This window comes from Patiria miniata, unplaced genomic scaffold (assembly GCF_015706575.1).
Source record: "Patiria miniata isolate m_02_andy unplaced genomic scaffold, ASM1570657v1 HiC_scaffold_22, whole genome shotgun sequence".
Lineage (NCBI taxonomy): Eukaryota > Metazoa > Echinodermata > Asteroidea > Valvatida > Asterinidae > Patiria > Patiria miniata.
The window spans coordinates 5966041-5986845 of record NW_024037061.1 but is presented as its reverse complement, the minus strand read 5'-3'; the positions used below and the strand labels follow the sequence as shown (position 1 = coordinate 5986845).

The window sequence follows — 20805 nt, the reverse complement described above, 5'->3', positions numbered from 1 at the left end:
ATTTACAATAACAAAATGTGAACCTAGTGAAAAAAATTGAAGCGAACACTTAAAAGTTAAAATTGATGGGCCATCATCGAAGCAGAAAAAACGATCTGCTACAAACTCCTCACTTCGAAGACTGTTGCTGTGATTGCACAAATTGCAGATAGATGGGTAGAAATTCAACTTAAAGATGATTACTTGAAAGCCTTTCGAGAAGAATGACTTGAAAACCGAACTTGAATTCTGAGAACGAATTAATGTGTGTGCACGAAAACAAAATTTGAAGCAATATCTCTGAAACCGAAACCCTATTTTGATATGAATTTTGAAAATTGCGTAATTTGAAATGTTGTTGAATATGGCCAGGAAAACCCAAAAGAAATGCTGTTTAAATCTAATTTAGACTGGAAGAGTATTTCTGGTCACACACTTCCAAGATAAGTAGGCATTCTAAATATCATAACTTGTTTGCAGTTTCACCGGAATTGAGTCATTTACGATCCACCCAAATTACCCAAAGCTTAATTATTCAGGTCTCTCTGAACAAAGACTTTAATAATTTGTCTACTAAATATTCATAATTTAATCAAAATACCGTTGTCATGACAACGACATCCACAGAGGTTTTTTTTCGAAAGCGTACAACTAACCATGTGTTGAATGCAGGGCAACAGTCATTGCATTGGTAGAAGGCAGAGGAACAAGTCCATTCCTGGCTATCTCCAAGTGGATTCAATTATAACCTCGTTCTGTTGGTAATTAATATAAGCACTTCTTGTGGATAAAACTGAAAGTGGACAGAAGTGGACAATTAAATGATCGCAAGGTCTAAGTTATATCGGTGAATGAAATCCCGAGATCAGTTCACAATAAACACCGGAGATCAGCCAAGTGCGCCAACGTCAACATTTTTCAAACTTTTTGGTTACCGAGGAAACTCGCCATGAATTCAACGACAGTGTTTCCTGCGGAAAGGCATTGGGACGGACCTGAATCGCTGACTATTTTTGCTAACGTGTTGATGATACTCGTCATCATTCTGATTGTTCTTCTGAACTCCTTCGCTCTGTTTGTTCTTCGTCGCTTCAGCACCCTTCCTGACTCCACCAAACTCTATATGACATCCCTCACTATGGCCGATCTATGCATTGGACTTTTCTGCGCTCTTCCGAATGAGATTGAAATTGCAAACAAGCGGTGGGTGTTGGGAGATTTTCTCTGCACATTGTGGGGAATAATTTACCCAGGCTGTCTACAAATCAGTTTCCTATCGCTTCTTCTGTTGACAGTGGATCGGTTTATAGCCATCGTGCATTCACTACGTTATCATGACATCATGACGCCACGAAGATCCAAGATCACTGTAGCCCTGGTATGGGCATTTTCACTGCTAGAATCCGCTATTCTCTTTGGGTTTGTGACACCAGCTACGGTGACAGAGGAGACTTACTTCATTTGTAACTATGTTTTCCGTGATGTGTATCAGTACACAGCAATCATTTCTCTGGCAATCCCACTCATTATAATTCTTGTAATTTATCTGTACATTCTTCACGTAGCGAGACGTCAGGCAAGACGCATTTCAGCCCAACAACACATCAGCTGTTCGATGGAGGAGCAGAATACACCACAGAGAATGAGTACTAAATCAGCAACCACTGTGTTCATTATCACAGGATCTGTGGTCCTCTGTTGGACTCCATCAATCATCCTGCTTGTGTTATACACTCAACAAGTCATCCTCCAAGAAGCTTATAACGTTATTTCGAAGGCCGTTTTGTTTAGTAACAGCTGGTTGAATGTGGTCATCTATTACTGGAGGAAAAAAGAACTTCGACAAACAATTCACCAATGGGCAGCGTCGTTGTGTCGCTCACAGAACAATCATTGACGCGCGATCAAAACGTATTACTAGTGTGCAAAAAGTAAACAACTCTGTTGCACAGATCATCACGGCTACCAAGAAAAATGTACCTGCAGCCAAGACTATAACGATAGCATTTTTGTACACCAACCAAGCACATCGGGACATGATTTTGTAGCTGTATGGCGTCTTGGTTGTTTTTCGTTTAAGGGCAATCAATGCCATTTTAAAAATAATTCGATTTACATTGTAAATATGGCTTCATTGGCTTGTTTGAGTGAGTTCACAATTGTCATGAGTGTGAGTTGCTTTTGTGCCATGCGTTGCGTTCTCAATTATTTCCTTTTGTTTTAATTGGATTCTTCCCGTTGACTGTTATCTTTTAATTAATACTTAACCTGTTAAAAATTAGAAGGCAGAGTTGAAATGCCTGTTACCCGTAGGTAATCATTCAGCCCCTCCGTACCAGTTGCATTCATCTTGATATGTACTTCTATTACGTTAAACCTCGTTAACAAAATTGATTTCTCCTCGAAATATCTGCCTTTAATGGAGGTAATTAGGAATTTGAAAACACATACCACAGAATTTGGAGCGCAAATGTGAAAAATGTTCGACAATTGATGAAACTGAATTCGTGATTTATCCCTTGCTAGGCCTACTGGTTTAAACTTGAATGAAATACGACTATAGACGTATATTTGAATTTTAATGAACTTATTTGTCGAAAGAATGCTCAAACAGTGAAATTAAATGTCTCCTTTAATTGAATGCTGATACAATGAAAGGCAGCATTCATTTTCAAATGATAGTAAATGGTTGTATTCAATGCTGGAATGTGGACATGCATGCAACGTTCAAAAGTCGCTGCTGCGTCAGATGTAACATTTGTTTTCTTCACACTAATTTTTCACCGCAAACGTAAGACATGGTGTAGATTTTCTGTGCCCTAGATCTTTGAAGCAGTAGTGAAACACTAGATTTTGGTAATCTCCGGACGAACGTTACCATTCAAGTTGCAGGAGGCATCACGCAATTAGGAGGCCCACCCAACACCAAAGTCTTTCCCGGGTTTCCCCCTGAATTTCCTCACATAAAGTGTTGCTCGAATCCCTGTGGTGAGTAGCCTCAAATTCATCCAGTTAAATATTTTCATTATTACTTCAATACAACTTGTTATGTTAAAAATTTAACGGTCCAATGTCATAACGATGATGTCTAGAAATTTACAGCAAAAGATCGGGGAGAGGGTTGCGGACTTCAGTTTTCCAATTGAGATGGTGAGAATTTCTTTAATGGTGACCAATTATGACAAACCATTATCTCTACTCCACTGACCTATCCAATAACACCAACAGTGTTGTCGAAAAATATCCTCATTTGTTTGGGGGAGGAGGGGGGGGGGGAGGAGGGGGAGTGGGAGGGGGCGCCGAATTTCACCTGGCCTCCGTAAAATCAAAAGGTTCGAAGGGGGGGGGGGGCTGGACGTTATCGTTCTATTGGGCGCTCTTCAAAGCGGACACTAATGGGCACTCGTGAAAATTTGGCCGTTCGTTAAAAAGGACTAGCAAATTTCCAGTGGCCTCCCCCCCAAAAACAACCTCCCCCCGCCCCCCCCCCCCCCGTAGCTACGCCACAGGCCGCCCCACCCCCTATCCCCTCCCCTCTCTCCCCCAGCGGTAACATCCAGCACCCCTCCCCCCCCCCCCTCGCTAGCGTACATGTCTAAAATCCAAAATTTGCCCGGCCGTGGAAATTCGAAACGTAAGGGGGGGGGGGAGGGGGAGGGGGGTGCTTGCTGGACACCACATTACATTGGGGGCGCTTTTCATTATACAAATGTATACGTCTTAATGTATACTTAATTACCCGCCTTCACTTTACATCAAAACGGCGCATTAAAGCTTTTGTACCTTTTCCCCCTCTGTTTTTCAGTGTTAATGAATACTTTTTGGTTGTTGGAAAGTAACAAAATACCTCAAAATCCGCCCTTTTTGGTTTCTAAGTACATATCCCCATTGCCCGGGATTTAAGTCCCCGGTTGATTTAAAAGGACACACTGCGTACTTCCATATTTAATCGAGAAATCGCGTCAAAATAACATACATTCAGGATTAACGTACAGTACTACAGGTACATTTCCAGTTTTTGGAAAGGCACAATCATTCTCCCTATTTTTCGTTTGAAGTACTTTCAAGAAGAATCACTTAATCAGTCGAAACTTGAGTGAACACTCTCGATCTTCCCGAGTAAACAATTCTGTCCCTTGTGTCAGTCGGATAGAACATATTTCGATCGCATAGAGTAAGTGTAAGGGATTATGCCAGAAACGTGCAGAATACAAACTGAGCAGACCTAGAATTCACATTGCTGATCTTCACATTCTGGCCAAGCTACTTGCAGCAACTTTTCCCCAACGGGAAGCGTTTGGTAAGCATTTTGTGGGAGGCCCTGGGCCCGAGTCAGTTACAGGTGCGGTTCTAGAGCCAATTTTTTTTTTTTGGGGGGGGGGGGGGGGGGGGGAGTCTAGCAGGGCGGATCCAGATTTTTTTGCGGGGCTAAAGCTCCCCCTTAAAACCACCATTGGTCAATTACATGGCCATGCAATGTCATTTTGTTTAATGCAGCCCTAAAATGCAATGCACCATTGTGTCCCATTAAATCCTATTTTCAATTTTCGTGTGCCATTTTCAAGGGTATTTTGGTGCCAGGATTTAAGTTAATGCGAATTTCCGTATTCTTGAGATTTCATTTCAGACAGAAACCTCAATACACGGCAATTACACCACCACAAGTTGCCGGAATTCGGGATATTTCGCTGTCGTAAATGTTCTTTTTTTTTGGGTGATTTGTTGCGTCATCTACATGTAGTGTGCAAACTTTTCTCAATTATTTTCAATGAGCAAATTTTGAGTTCACAATTTGAACAGAAAACCCCTAAACTGAACAGCGTCTTCCTGAAATGACATCAGTGCCCTCTGCCCTCATTTGTCTAAAAAAGCATGGAATTTTTAAAAATATTTCAAGTGTAGTTTTCCACAAAATTAACCTAAAAAGGGATGTCCAATATTTTTCATACATTTAAGTTGCACAAAATATGTTCCTCAAAAAATTCACTCCATGAACCCTTAAATCCGCTTCTGCATATTCATCAAGTTAAACATGACCACTATCTTGAAACATCAGTCGGCTGCATTTTATCCTTGCAAAACAAAAAATATAAAAAGATATGCCTATCCAGTTTAAATGGCCAGAGCGTTAAAAAAGCCAAGCATAACCAACCTTAGACAACCACTGATGTTCTCAAAATTTAATTTCTTGAACATGTGCACTTTTGACCAAATATTGTCATTGTGGTGATCATTGTCCATACCTTCGCAGAACAAGTTGGTTAATCTTGTCCACTGAATTGTCTTGGCAGTGTATGATTAGGTTTTTGGATACTTTTTATTTTTCTTCTTGAAGGCGTCGAGGGCGATGGATTTTGGTATTAACTCGCTGGTCATCTGAACGCACCTAATGGTGCGCAACTGACCCTGGTGGCAATTACTGTACTGAATTAATAATGTTGACCTGTTAGTGCGTACGGAGTAATTCAAGCTAATAAACCAATTACATGTATTATTAATTGTATACACGCTTTACTAAAATGCAATGAACACTAAAAGTTCCCTAAAACGAGGCTTTATTCGCAATAGGCCTATAGCGTCTCGTGAAAACACTCATGAGTACTGCGCAAACGCCCCTAAACAAATCACCAACGCCCAAAGCTGTTTTATCAATAAATAGTTTATTCAGTGTAAAATCATCCTCCGCATTATATACCCAAGAACAATATTAATATGATTTCTTTACATATTTTTTTACCGGCAATATTTTGCAAAGACAATTAATAGAATTAGTTGAATAAGAATGATAAATACACCACGGGAATACATGTACAAAAATAGAGTGAAATGATTGATATATATTTTGATGATGGAAATGCATGAAATTGCCAATAAACTACATGTACTTGAAAGACGTTAGGAACTAATCATGAAAAACGACAAAACATTCCCTTACCGATATGCAGAAAAAATATTACATAATTGCCTAATGGTAACGCCCCATGCTCCTGTTTGTGATGTCGGGGGGGGGGGGGGGAGGTTGACGGTTTATAGAAATGCAGCTACATATATCAAGGCAACACAGACAGTGCGCATTTACATCAATGCACTGTGCAAATATATGAATAAACTGAGCAGAGTTTTCAAAGTGTTACATCACTTTGTGTTATGCTGAGCCGACCTATAAAAGATACATGGACTGTATCTTTATCTGCCATGAACTTTGTGTAGGGGTGTAAACATCTGGCCTCTAGAAAATATAAATTTGAAATTATTTGTAATTTAGACGTTTCAGTGAAACAGTTATTTCACTGAGGCAAAATAGTATAAATAACTAGAAAATAAGCAAAAGAGCAAATATTTTAGATTCCATAATTGATATACAATGCTAATGATACAATTAAACACAAAAGTAGCACAATAGACTATTATGTTTTTATGATAAAACTGAGATAAACATTGGAATTTAAAGTTTTTGTTCTTTTACGCAATACTTTGAAAATAAGTAATCCAAAACAAAGACTGTTTTTGTTCACGTTAAGGAGAGCATGATATATCTTACTTCAAGGCACTCTCGCAAAGTGAAATTGGCCAGAAAATATGCAGTTGGTAGAAATAAGTTAAAAGAAGGCCATTGGTGATCAATCCTAGCTAAATACACCACATGAATCTACAGATGCAGCATCCCTGTCATTAGTATTATTGTTAAGAATAAACAAATCAATATATAGGGTGACCCAAAACAAATGCAACCCTGAAACATTTGCCTTTAAAAAAAAAAGGATTAGTGGATTTTTATATTTTGGGTATCGATTAAAGCTAGGAGCTTTCTCTTTCAAATATTAAAAAATCATGAAAATAACATTTTGGGTTGCTGAGAAAATGCCAATTGTGTCAAAGTAGTCATGTCTCACAGTGAAACATTTTACTGTAAGCCTACTGTGCAATGATCCTTCCTTTGTGTAATGTATTTAATAGTTTGACATATTAATGATGATGAAAGGTTTCACATAGGACTAAAAAGATATACCTGTTGAGGTGGAAAATACTAAAGGTATTTTCATCACATTCATTTGTACTCTTGTAATATGTGCCGTGTTGTTTGTAAGGATTAAGACATGCACTAAATGGGTACAGTGAAAATCCCTTACTGTGGTAATTTTTGTGTGTGTACAGCATGAAAAATGACTTCTCTTACATAACTGGCATTTTCTTAGCAACCCAAAGTGTTATTTTCATGATTGTTACAGTATTTAAAAGAAAGAGCTCTCAGTTTTAATCGGATACCCAAAACATAAACATTCACCGATCCTTTTTTTTTTACAATGTAAAAGGCAAATGTTTTGGGGTTGCATTTTTTTGGGTCACCCTCTATATTAAGAATCATGCCAGTTATGGCAAGGGGGAGAAACATGCCAAGTAACTGTTAATAATGCGAAACATTCCGACATCCTTTTTTAAGAGGTTCACAGTGACTGGTGCGTGAACTCAATAAATGTAGTTGATCATGCATCATGTATGCATAGATGTCTCATACAGAGTTCAATCTCTCTTCCAGATGTTGCATCAGATATTTCTCTATAATGTGTAAAAGACACAGGCCACTTTAATGTAATCAAAAAAGTCATTCGGCCTTTTGAATAAAAAATGGCCTGAAAACACTTATTGAACCGTGTGAAATTGCTTGGAATAAAAATCATATCTATTGCTTCTAAATCAAGTAAAGATTGTAAACAGCTACACATGCATAGACTGATATCAAAGTGCTGAATTATCAAAAAATTACTATATGCATAGAGACTTTTTGTGTTCATTTCTGCATTTCAACTTTACCCAATTGAAAATAATCAAATTAATAATGTTTCAAAATAAACAATTAAATACATTTAGTTGTTTTTACAGATTCTAATTATAACCTGATTTATCTATAACTAAATACATAGATTTATAATAGCTGATGTATAATAGGCATGTGCTTACCAATCATGTGTTATTTTGTTACTGTTTCATTACGATTGGAATTGTTTTGAATTGTGTTAAAAAGTACTGTTTACTTGATAAAACAGACCACACATGAATCTGAATGGGAACAGACATTGTGATTTGCTTCTGTTAGCCAGGTAGAACATGTGGCACAAATACTTCAGAGCTGTAAGTCTATGGGCAGTTATTGGCAAGGGAGTCTCCTTACTCTTTAAGTCTTTGGGTATTCAAATTACTGTTGGAACTTTTTTGAAATGTTGAACAGTTACAAATAAACCACAAGCAGAATGATTTTCAAGAGTGTTAATCGTCGGGAGGCAGCATTTAAAGACTGAAATTGATGCTATCAATTCAGATAGTCATTGACCCCATCAGTTAGCAAGGCTTAGAATACATAGCTGATAAGAGTCTTCTCGGAACCGCTGACATTTCTTCATTTTTCATGTCCTGCTGACATCTTGTAATTCCTTGATGACTACAATATGCATGTACCCTCATCCGATTGATGACTAAGCCAATGCCACACAAACACGTCTTACTGGTTCTTATATCACTCATTTGCATAGAAATCTAGCAGTATGTCATCAAGTTTGCAAGTCATCAGCAAACCTCAAGCTCCCGCCAACTTCTCAAACAAATGTCACACCCATTTTTTTATTTGTTAGGGATTTTGGAATGCTGTGAAACACTGATTTCCATGTAGGACTCTGCCCTGGTTCGAACTTCTACACTGGTTCCTGCCCCTCTCAAAAGTTTGGAATATATTGAAAGGTCTGGGAACCAGTCAACTATGCTTTCATCATCATAGAGCAACACAATAACTTTCTTGGATCACACCCCATACTGTACATGGAGGAACACAGATAATTTTGTGAGTACACCATGGAATTAATCTCTTCTGTTTAGAAGTCCAGTTCTGATGAAAAGAAACTGCAGGTGAGAATTGTTTTACGTTTAGGATGGACAAATTCTCATCTGCAGTTTCTTTTCATCAGAACTGGACTTCTAAACAGAAGAGATTAATTCCACTGAATACACTATCTGAAACGTCAAGAAAAACTGTCACCTCCAGTTCCTATTCAGAACCACACTTCTTCACAGAAGAGATTGGCTTGTACATGTCCACAAATACTTGTTCCTTATTGTACCTTTACACCCATGCATAGCTTAAAATCCCGTTTTCACATGGACTAGTGAAATATGAGTGTCCTTTAATTATCATTCTTAACTGCTAGGTTACACACAACAACTCCTGTTGATCTACAGAGTCCCTGGTCAGATGTAGACCAATCCCAGTACGCTATCACTGCACATTCACAGATGTCAGTCACAGACAAAAGCACTGCGCCAGCAATTTCACAAAACGACTGCCCAATGACAGATTATCCGAATACCTGGCACAATGCTTACGCCATTGAAGGGGGCCTCAATGAGTGTACAACTAGTGATTGAAGGCTTGGATTGGTCTGGACCTCATGCTACTTGAACAGTTAATACAGATACTTCATTCAAAAGTACAGTCTGTGGTTGCAGATGGTGACGTCTGGATACAGGCATCATTGCATGTACTGCAACCTACTAACCATACTTGGTCTGAGTACGATGGTAGCCTCATGCCATCGCCCAGGAGCCTTCATCATCTGCTCCCATACTTTCATCTCCTCTCCTGTAGCATCATTCCAGGTTGCTGGTTTCCTCTGGTACTCACCTGTAATGAAACACAAGCCAATTCAATACAGACATTTGGAGGTATAGCAACAGTGTCATGCAAGGTATACTGCTTGTTGGCTCTCAGCTGCCAACGCTGCGTTATTTTGTTTTTGCTGAGCAGCTGTATCAGATCTTTATATTGAAAAAGAAGAAGCATCAAAATATTTAATAATACATCAAATCGATGCCTTGTTTTTCACTGACCATTTATAACCTGGCGTTAATTGATGCAGCACATTGTCTTGTATACCTTGTCAATCTAGCAATCAATACAAACTCACCTGTGCCTAAGTTTAATCTTACTCCACCCAAGAACTCGTTAGATGAGAGTGTTTCATGGTCCCAAACCGTCAATTCCAAGCACCGTTCCTTCAGCGTCCTCAGAGAGACATTCTCAAACTTCATGACATGGTCCCAGCGAGGATTGCAAGTTCCGCGCAGTACTGCTGTTTTATGTTTCCCTGTTTTGGACCTGTCTGGCTCCAAATAGCTGTAGACATGAAACAGCTAAAATTAATACAAACAATTCACAATATAGAAAAACATCCATTGGGGGACAAGCCCTTGCCTTAGCTATCCATTTGTTGACATTTTCAAACATCTTTTGCATAAGGTGACAAAGCCTTAGCAGTTTGTACTTTTTAGACATGCATGCTTACATCTAAGTAGGAAGTTTTTTCTAAATAACAATGTGTTATTGTTTTAAAGGCCTCCAAATGCGTACATATATTTTTCGTTTGATATCAGTGTAAACTTTCAACAGAAACATACACGTATCTTGCAGGTTGAAATGAGATGCTGAAGAGAAACAATAATTTTGTAATTTGGATAACAATGACACAATTAATATTAGGTTTTGCCCTTCATTGACGTATAAACACTGTATACTCAGTGTCTTACCCTCCAAGTGAAAGTTGGAAACAAATCACTCAGGTGGGACTCGCACCCACGACCTTCATTTTATTTTTTCCATCTTTCAAGTGTTTTTTTTTCCCTTCAAGTGTTTTTTCCCCACCTTTCACTTGGGAGGCAACACACTGAGTATACAGTGTTTATATGTTGGTTAAGGGCAAACCTAAAATTGATTTACATCATCCCGATGCAAATTCATTCCCAATTGTCAGCAGGGATGAAACTTACCCTTTGATAAATGGGTTGGATGAGCCACCCATCCGCACACCGACTAAGTTCCTTGCTTCAATAATCTTGACATACAACAGCCCCTTCCCTTCAGCTGCTTGCTGGTTCTTGCCCAACTTCTTGCTTTTATCTTTCTTCTTTTTCTTCTTGGAGTCTTTTTCCTCCACCTCAGGTGCGACTGTATCCGAGTACATCAATGAGACAGTCAAGTCACCCTTGTATGCAACGGCGCCCTCTGCTGGTTGGGACTGGCAAATGTAAAGATAAAAGTAAACCCTAAATAAACTTGCTAGGAAAATTCAACCTCAGTGATGTTACAACTTGCAATCTAAATAACCTATAATCCCAATGAGTTACAGCCTTGTACATGTATGACACAGCCTGTTATGTTTTCAGCTTTTCAATATTAACCAAAAAAGTACAGCAAAAAATGGTATCCGTTTTACATCCGTAACCAGTTTTCTCTTAAAAAAACAAACACCTCAGACATTTGAAAAAAAACATGACAAGTCAAAACCAACCTTATGGTAAGATGTTTTTAAAATTTGATGTTTTAAAATGTATAAAAAAAAGGTCAAATGCGTCCAAATTGTCAAATATCTTAGACAAACTCTTTGAAACATTTTTAAAATGGGTCTAAGTGTTCCAGCCCCCTCTTAATTCTAAGCTTTATAGAAAGCCTTGTGTACATGTACAGAGTTAAAACATACAGCTGAGATTGAAAAGGTGCACGTTCTATTCCTCAGTTGGTAAAAAAAAATGCAAAAAAATGATGCGCTACCTTATTGCAAAGCTGATGCCATCGTGGCTTGTAGTCATCCAACTTGATAGAATCCATGTTGACTAGAACCTCTCCCAGGAAGTCATTCCTTCCAAAGGCGTCATTATTCCATACAGTCACACTGAGTGTCCTGGTCTCCAGCTCACTCTGAGAGATGTGATATCTCAACGTCATCTCATACTGGGGGTTGACTGTACCCTTACGCACAAACGTCTTCCGTTTGCTGGCTTTGGTTCGGTCCGGAAGAAGGTAGGTCTTCACATACCTAATTCAATTATTTACAAAAGAATTGTAATGAATCTCATTACATGTCAACCATGACAATATGAGATACTTTGATACAGAACATATAAAGATCTCGAGTCATCAGACCATAATCTTCATTTTTTTTTCCCCAATTATTTTGAGTAAAGGCAATTACATGGACTAATGAAACTAAAATACATTATTCCACAGCAGAATCAAAGAACTATCCAGGCATGAGTTATTACACAGCATTCTAAACGCAATGGGGCTCAACATCTGTGTATATGTGTACAGTGAGGATAGACTTAAAGGCCAAACACTACTGGTCAAAGAAATGACAAGCTTTCCAACATTCTCAAGAGGGCCCAGCTCAGATGGCCGGGGTACTTAGTTGGGATGCCTGATGAGCGCCTACCAAAGAGGCTGCTCTATGGTAAACTGAAGGAGGGAAAGCGCTCCCAGGGAGGACAAAGAAAGCGCTTCAAAGACACCCTGAGGGTTTCTCTCATGAGCTGTGACATCAGCCTGAGGAAGACACTGCCAAACACAGCAGGTCCTGGCACAGTCTGGTCAATGCTGGATTGACAACCTACGAAGATCACAGGATCGGTGAGGCCATGCTGAAACGTCAGGCGTGCAAGACTCGGCAAGCCTAGCCAGCCCCCTTCTTTTCAGTGTCCCCCCCCCCTGCCAACGCCTCTTCCATGTACGGATTGGCTTGTTTAGCCATCTCCGGACTCACAACACCAACTAACAATGAAGAAGTTGTGGTCATCTTTGCTCGCGAAGGACAAACATCATCATCATACTGTTTGAATAACCCTGTTGCTGATTTTCAGAGATTTTAATAAATACAGGGCAAGTCAAAAAAAGCAGAGCCCAAACCCCCAAAATTATATTTCATATTTGAAAAAAAAGGTACCAGTAGCACCAAACATGATAATGACTGGAAAGCCAATTTCATAAGCTACATTTAGATGAAAAAATTACTGAAATTGCTCAATCCGTTCAAATAATATCACCATTTAAACACAATGACCCTAAAACCTCTTTCTTCCAAAAATGCGATTTCAAGAATCATCGTCACAGTTGTCTTCAAATATCACCAGCGATAAAACCTCAGTTTAAAAGTTAAAAATATTCAACAAAGTCCCTTTGAAGGCCCGTCTTTTTAAAAAAGTGGATTTTATAAATCATATTGTTTGCCTAACCGTGGTTGTTAATAAAGATATTGTATACTACTGTTGTTGACAGTTGTTGAAACAAGTATTTTGTGTCATTTTCTTTGTTGTTCCAAACAGTCAGAATACACAATAAACTGCCTGTTTTGATGAAACAGGTTTTAGAGTCATTGCGTTTAAATGGTGATATTCTTTGAACGGATTGAGCAATTTCAGTAATTTTTTTTTATCTGAAAGTAGCTTACAAAAGTAGCTTATGAAATTGGCTTTCCAGTCATTATTATGTTTGGTGCTACATATTTTCTAAATATGAAATATATTTCTGGGGGTTTGGGTTCCGCTTTTTGAGACTCACCCTGTAAATGCAAGAAGAGACACAATACGGATTTGAATTCTTGTCGGTTACGCCAAGAAGATTGAAATGATTGTTTGCACAACGAGTCACATCTTGATTTATTGACTTATTGAGGTAATAAAAGACAACCAATATTGACTGGTATGATGAACGATGTGCTTTTATACCCTCATATAACACATGCCATCATTAGCTCTGCTTGAGGAGCCATGCATCATTCAATTCAATTCAATTCAATTTATTATACTCGTCACGTAAAAAACATGAAAATTGATTTCCAGTGTGCATTATACATGTACAATAAGACCATAGATATATACGAATGCAAAATAAATAAAATTTGATGTAAAAAACAAAAGGTACTATAAAATATTAACACAATATGACAATATGACAGAGATTATAATTACAGACTATCAAAAATTACAAGTTTGTCATCCAACAAATAAAAACACTAGATTGTTATAACAAGGAACCTAGTAAGAGACACAATTAAAAAGAGCTCTTTACAATAAAAACACGTCAGTGGATGCCAGCATACCAGGAAAAAAGGACAAGACAAAAAAAAAAAAAAAAAAAAAAAAAAAAAAAAAAAAAAAACCCAAAAAAAAAACCAGGGGATTATCTTTTGAATTGAGTGTTGAATAGATGGCATGCATTAGGCAAGAATGACATTCTGAAGCGCTTAGTGCGGGTTCGTGGAGGGCGAATTCTTCCTGATTTGTTGACAACCACCGAAGAATGGAGCGGATGGGAAGGATCTTGCATTATGTCATGTAGCTTAGAGATAATTGCAGATTCAAACATACAATGTAAATCCCTAACGTCCAGGCCAATTGTTTTGGAGGCCAATTTGGTGACACGTTCCAGTCTGTGTCTGTCCATGGCTCTTAGGTTACCGTACCAGGAAATCATACAGAAGGTGATGATAGATTGGATAACGCTTTGATAAAAAAGAAATAAAATGTCTTTGCAAACATTGAATGATTTCAGCTTCCGGACAAAAAACATCCTCTGGTTAGCCTTAGCCACAAGTTTCTGAGAATTGATCTTCCAATTCAAGTTGTTGTCAATGGAGGTACCAAGATACTTAATATTATCGACCATTTCAACCCTAGTGTCATTAATATAAATAGGTTCAATACCAGTCTTCGATTTACGAAAGTCAAACACAATTTCTTTAGTTTTGGACACATTCAGTGTTAAATAATTAAGATCACACCATTTAACAAAATTAGCTACCTCTTTGCGATAAACAGATTCATCATTCATAGAAATCAATCCCGTCAGAGAGGTGTCATCAGCATATTTAATTATAGGGCATGATGTATCACCGGTTCTGTAGTCACTGGAATAAAGTGAAAATAACACTGGGGACAACACACAGCCTTGAGGGGCTCCAGTACTAATATGGATGTAATTAGAAACTGAGTTCATAAATAAAACCCTTTGAATTCGATCAGTTAAAAAACTGTTAATCCACAAACAGATATGGGGATTGACACACATTCTATCCAATTTTCCAGTCAATAAATGAGGCTGAATTGTATTAAAAGCCGATGAGAAGTCTACAAACAAAGTTCTGACATAGTTGTGAGTTTTATCCAAATGTTCATAAATGTAATGCACAAGTGTTAAAATGGCATCATTCACACTTCTGCCCGAACGATAGGCAAACTGGGCAGGGTCAGTGTAAGCCTTTGTCTGAACCAAGATAAGATCCTTAATTACACTTTCAAAACATTTCATAACTGACGATGTGAGAGCAATAGGTCTAAAGTCATTCATAGCTGTGGGTTTGGGTATTTTTGGAATCGGTATGACAGTTGAGGTTTTCCAAATTTTGGGAATTATGTTAGAGTCCAGAGACCACTGAAACAGTCTATGAAATACATAAGACAGCTCTTTATGACAGGACCTCAGGATTCTCCCAGAAACACCATCAGGACCTGATGCCTTGTTGCCCTTGATACGCTTGAAAGATTTCTCAATCGCAGGAACGCTGAGCTCAATCCTATTGGAGTCGTCTACTTGGCTCCGCAGATCGTCGCAAAGCTGGTTGTTGACTAGACTGAAGTCAGAGTCATCAAAACGGGTGTAGAACTGATTAAGATCATTGGCGAAGGTGTCAGGGTCGCAGGTTGGAATGTAGGAGTTAGTTTTCTTACCAATTCCTGTGATGGACTTTAGTCCAGCCCAAGCTTTTTTTGAATCGTGCTGTCTGAAATTGTCCTCGATGGTTTTTCCATATTTCTTCTTGCTTTGACGAATATGTTTGGTTATCTCCCTCTGCACTCTCCGCTTTTCAGTAAGATCTCCATCACGGAAAGCTTTGTGTTTCCTTTCCAGAAGGCAGCGGATTTCTCTGGTTATCCACGGTTTGTTATTCGGAAAAAATTTGTGTTCCACCTCAGGAATAACCAAGTTTTCACAAAACTTGATGTAGTCTCCCACCGCTTCTGTGGCTTCATCAATGGAGTTTTGGCCGAAAAAAACATCCCAGTCTGTGCATTCAAAACATCCTCGGAGGGTTTCAATATTTTCGTTTGTCCACTTCCTGGTTCTTGTGATAATAGGTTTATGTTGTTTCAGCTTTTGTTTATATTCAGGAAGAAGATGAATAATGTTGTGATCAGAGAGGCCGAGACCTGCTTTTCCATGTGTCTTGTAGGCCTTTCCGATGTTGCCATAACATTTATCTAGAATCTTGTCTTTCCTGGTGGGAACCGTAACATACTGGTCATAGTGAGGAAGTGTATGCTCAAGTTCACAGTGATTAAAGTCACCTAAAACAAGCTTCACCGCATCGGGAGCCCGAGTTTCAAGATTATTTATCAGTTCGGCAATTTTTGATGAGGCAATGTCGGCATCTGCAGAAGGGCTAATATATACAGTTGTTACAAAAATTTGGTTAAATTCTCGGGGTAGGTAGTGGGGTCTCAAACCAACCGTGAGCAGTTCAATGTCGGGTGAGCATAAGCGTTCCACAACACTTACGTTGGTGCACCAGCGCTTGTTAACATATACACATACGCCACCTCCAGTAGATTTGCCAGACTCTGCGGTCCTGTCCAATCGTTCACATGAAAAGCCTTCAATGCTCGTATCAAAAGTGGTGTCAGTGTGATTGAACCAGGTCTCGCTAAAACACATTAAGCTACTGTCTCTGAATTCATAGCGGTAGTTTGTACACGCTTTCAGCTCATCAAGTTTATTTCTAAGGCTTTGAGTGTTACCTAAAATGATTGAAGGTAGAGGAGGATTGTACTTCCGCCGACGAAGTCGCACTCTGATGCCTCCTTTCTTGCCTCTTTTACGTTGGGTCGAGCGGGCCTCAGGTGGAATGTCCGTCTCCAGACTAGGTGTGGCTGTGACCGTTGACCTCAGTTTTAACAATGTCTCCCGTGTATACACAATGGGCAATGGCCGTTCATAAACTGTACTCGCAGGGAGCTCAGCTAGTTGAGTAGAAGCATGACGAATTACACCGATTAACAGTGCAGAGAATAAAAACTGGCGCACCAACATGTTCCTTGAGGTTAGTATAACACCTCACACACATCAAAAAGGGTAAAAACTTACGAAACACGGGTTAAAAACGTGACGAAAAGACTAAAAAGACGAGACAGAAAATGCACACGGGTGGTCGCCACAGAGCAGCGCCCTCAAATTTTTTGGGGCATAAACAACGCTGTGTCAAACGTCACAGCAGTCAACCATCATTAAATCTTGTGTACCCAATACAATAAATACCACTATAGGAGCTCATAATGCAAGCTGAATTAAAGATGACAGCTGTATTCTTACGGGTCTGATTTGATTCTCTTGACATCCACTGGAGCAAGGTCACGACACGCTTTGATCTTGACCTCAAAGATGTTGGTTTTGTAGTTGTAATGTAGCCCAAAGTTGATGTCTCCAGTAATGACATATTTCCCATAATTCTCCTCTCCTGCCTGGCTGTACAAGCTTGTCATGCTGACCGAGCTTCCCTACAGATGAAAGAAAAAAAAACAATGATTTATCACCTACATAATATTATGAATAATTCAACAAAGAAATAAAAAAATAAGAGATATAACAAAATGGACAACATAACTACATGATTCAAAAGGAACAGGCACACATGTATGCCTGTACAAGACAAAAAGGTTAAAATGAAAATGCTGACACCTGCACAAAAATATGCAGCAACACAGAAATGTAAGAAGGCAAGATTGGAGCATGAGTTAATCAACTTCATCTCCACTCTACCGTCCAAATCCACAAATCATATCAAATCATGAATTCAAGACATGAAATGATCTATTAGTTCACAAGGTTAATAGAAGTAACATGTCAGGATTAAACATGCATCAAATACAGTACTTACAGATGATTGCAAGAATGTAAGTAATGCTGCATTGTTAATGCTACTTCAAAATGTGGGTTACATCATGTGCGGGGATTAAAAGAAAAGTTACTGAATTAAAAAATGACTTTAAATATATAATCACAGCAGACTGACAGAAACAATGAACATTTAGACGAAATTCACTATTGAGATTACTGAAAAAACCTTGAAAGAATTTAGGAACCAATCAATATTTACAATGTTATAACATTGCTTTCTTGGAGAATTAAAAACTAAAATTCCAATAGAACTTAGATACTAAAAGGGGAAACAATGTTCCAAAATGTAGGGAAGTTATAGAAGTAATTCAACATTGGAAGTAAGTGCACACTTACTGTATGTGGACCTCAAACGGTATAATATAAAATACTGACAAGATTCCACTTGCAATGAAAACCATTCATCCCACAGAAACCATTTTAGAGGAACAAGATGTTAAGAAGTGCAGTTGAATTTCCCTGAGAAGAATCCACTTCCAACATTCACATTGATAGTTACAGGGAGTTTGAGAAGGGATTAAGATGAGGAATATATGGGCAATGATTGGAAAAACAGAGAGAAAACTGATATCATCCAAGAACACCACAAGATTCCATCAGAAAAAAACCTCCATTCTGGAATATATGCCGAGAAAAGAACCACTTACAAGAAGACAGAAAAAGTAACAAAAGTGTTGTATACAAATCAGTTTGAAAATCATCACCCTTAATGCTTTGAGGTTAAGAGGAAACATGTTAGCATTGTTAGAAGTTTAAAGTGGAAGTTAAATGACATCATTTTCAGGAAAAGAACAAAAAATATTGTTAGGTAAAACATTTAGGAAAAAACTTGGTATTACAGCAGTGTTCAGGAAAAACAAGATTTGCAGTTTCCAGAAGGAAAAAGATGACACAGGGTGCAGGTTGAATATCACTCCCAGTGCTGATGACATGAAATAGTTAGCTGTACCATTCCCGTTGCTGCAGGATCTGAGTGAGACCTCCTTGCACCCTCTACCGCTGTTGCATGTGTCATTTTTACCTTGCTGAGATTGCTTCCTGTTTGCATCCTCCTCTGAAGAGAGGAGGCTGAAGCACGAGATCGGTTGTCTCCAATGCTTCCTGCCTTGGTGAAGGTGTTGGAACTAGATGGGAGATGGGTTTCCGGTGATGATGCACCGTCCACAGAAAGGTGGGAGTCGGATGTAATACTAGCACGGACAGCTTTACCATTTTCATTCTGCTCATTTGGGGATGGTTTCTCATCACTCAAACTATCCTCATTGGACAACTGCAGTGAAGTGGCTTTGTCATGGGAACTATCAGTGTCAGGTGGGGACGTACCGGTACTATCACTATGGATCTGAGCACACAGTGTGGTAATGTACAGGGTGTGGGGGGAACAAAAATTGAATGGAAAGGAAGGATGATTAATGGACACCAAATACTGGAAATGTACATGTATATATGTATGAACCTGAATTCATTGCAACAATCAGTAGATTTTGGATGATTATGTTTCAAAAACATAGCTAAAAGACTTTACAAATCTAACCTTTATCATGCAACATGCATATAACAAAATAGAAAAATTGGTTAAAATGTGAGAAGCAAACTGACAAGCAACTATAATGTAATTAGTAAGCAAAACACAGTATACATGTGTCACATGTAGCATAGATGTACATGTACTGTTTTCAGCATGCTACATGATTACTTGTGACAGAGAAATACATTTTTATTGGAAAGTATTTGGGAGTTTCCAGAGCTTGACTATGCTTTTGTTTGTTTGTTGTAATATCCCCTCTGATAAGGGGAGGGGATATCTTTAAAGGGTTCCCCTCAAAATTGTTGTGTGCATTTATACATATAACCAGAATATTTCGGTCAAATAAACATTGGAGACTAGTTATCCCGCGAGTGCGAGTGGGACATAGAATAATGTAGTGCGTCTGTGTCCCACATACCGTACCATGAGGCGGGATGCAAGAGCCACTACAATTTCTGTGTTCAACGAGCGTCAGTGGGATAACAAATCTTGATGCAAACTTGACGCACAGTAAAGATAGAACATGCACGCGGTACATGAACTTTTCAGTGGTTATCCCATAATACATGTAATACGTGCGTGCAGAATGAACGGCGCGTGCATTTTGGAATCTAGCGTGATATGCAGAGTGCAATATTGACCGTGCTATTAGGTATAATATCACACTGTTGTTGCCATGGATGGACCAATCAGGAGCGAGGATTCAAGTTTGCTTAAAGCTTAAAAAAGCCTAAAAACACATCTTGCTGAACTGAATTTTTTTTTGAATTTCAGTTTGGCGAAATGCATTGATTGAACTTGATGCACTTACATGTACAATAAAATGACATGCTCCTATGATTCAGTGATACATGTACATAATGTATGTCCATACTATCTCCCAAAGCATGTACATTTACATGTCTCTCCCAATCCATTCCATGTGGTAACTGAGGCATGCCGTGTCCAATGCTACATGTACATGTACATGTATGTTTGCCAAAATATATGCAGCAGGCTCGATGATGCACATGCACATGGTTGCCAAGTCTTCAACCCTACTCACTTTTCAGTGCAAATAACTCTGAAAACATTCCTAAATTTGGAACACTAGAAAACACATTTTTAATAAAAAGAAATGCGCTGTGTTTTTTTGAATTATTTAGCATTTGATCAAACTTGCCAGTATTTGAAACACAAGTCTTACATGCATAGGCCTATACACTGCGCATGTTAGTCTGAAATTGCATGTGCCAATCAGTAAGTGCATGCTCACGCCTGGTTGAAATTTGCGGGCATCGATTGGGAATTAAACGGTCCACTGATCAGGATTTGGGTGTACAATGAGCTGTATCAAGAACATATTCAGATTTGGTTGATTGCTGACTTCATGTAGGTGATACTTGACAGATTATGCCAGTGAAGACGCAAACTTGGATGATTAAAACGACATCATAGGCATTTTAGAAATATTTGAATAGTCAATTCGGAAAACTGCTATTGTATATGGTAGGCGATCGACTATTGATATATTTGGCACAGCCCTAAAAAA

At 38.6% G+C, this 20805-nt stretch overlaps 2 protein-coding genes across 4 annotated transcripts in view; one reads left to right on the top strand and one right to left on the bottom strand.

Annotated features, from left to right (window-relative positions):
* Positions 1-281: 281 nt before the first annotated feature.
* LOC119730808 (beta-2 adrenergic receptor-like) lies at positions 282-1954 on the top strand. The gene has a single exon (XM_038203839.1). It carries the CDS (start codon positions 929-931, stop codon positions 1874-1876), a length of 948 nt encoding a protein of 315 aa, XP_038059767.1. The 5' UTR covers positions 282-928; the 3' UTR covers positions 1877-1954.
* Positions 1955-5620: 3666 nt separating this feature from the next.
* LOC119730824 (synaptotagmin-like protein 4) overlaps positions 5621-20805 on the bottom strand; it is an 85113-nt gene continuing 69928 nt past the window's right edge. The window contains exons 9-14 of one of the 3 annotated variants that reach the window (XM_038203875.1): positions 18696-19088; positions 17162-17346; positions 11573-11837; positions 10792-11039; positions 9933-10141; positions 5621-9649 (exon numbers count right to left, since the gene is read on the bottom strand). In XM_038203875.1, the coding sequence (XP_038059803.1) occupies positions 9498-9649; positions 9933-10141; positions 10792-11039; positions 11573-11837; positions 17162-17346; positions 18696-19088 (1452 nt within the window). In that variant the 3' untranslated portion in view covers positions 5621-9497. The remainder of the gene's footprint in view (positions 9650-9932; positions 10142-10791; positions 11040-11572; positions 11838-17161; positions 17347-18695; positions 19089-20805) is intronic. The other 2 variants (XM_038203877.1, XM_038203878.1) reach the window with 2 other exon arrangements.

Bases quoted from the DNA above. Each gene is read 5' to 3' on its own strand.
- LOC119730808 (XM_038203839.1), top strand. From the start codon at position 929: ATGAATTCAACGACAGTGTTTCCTGCGGAAAGGCATTGGGACGGACCT.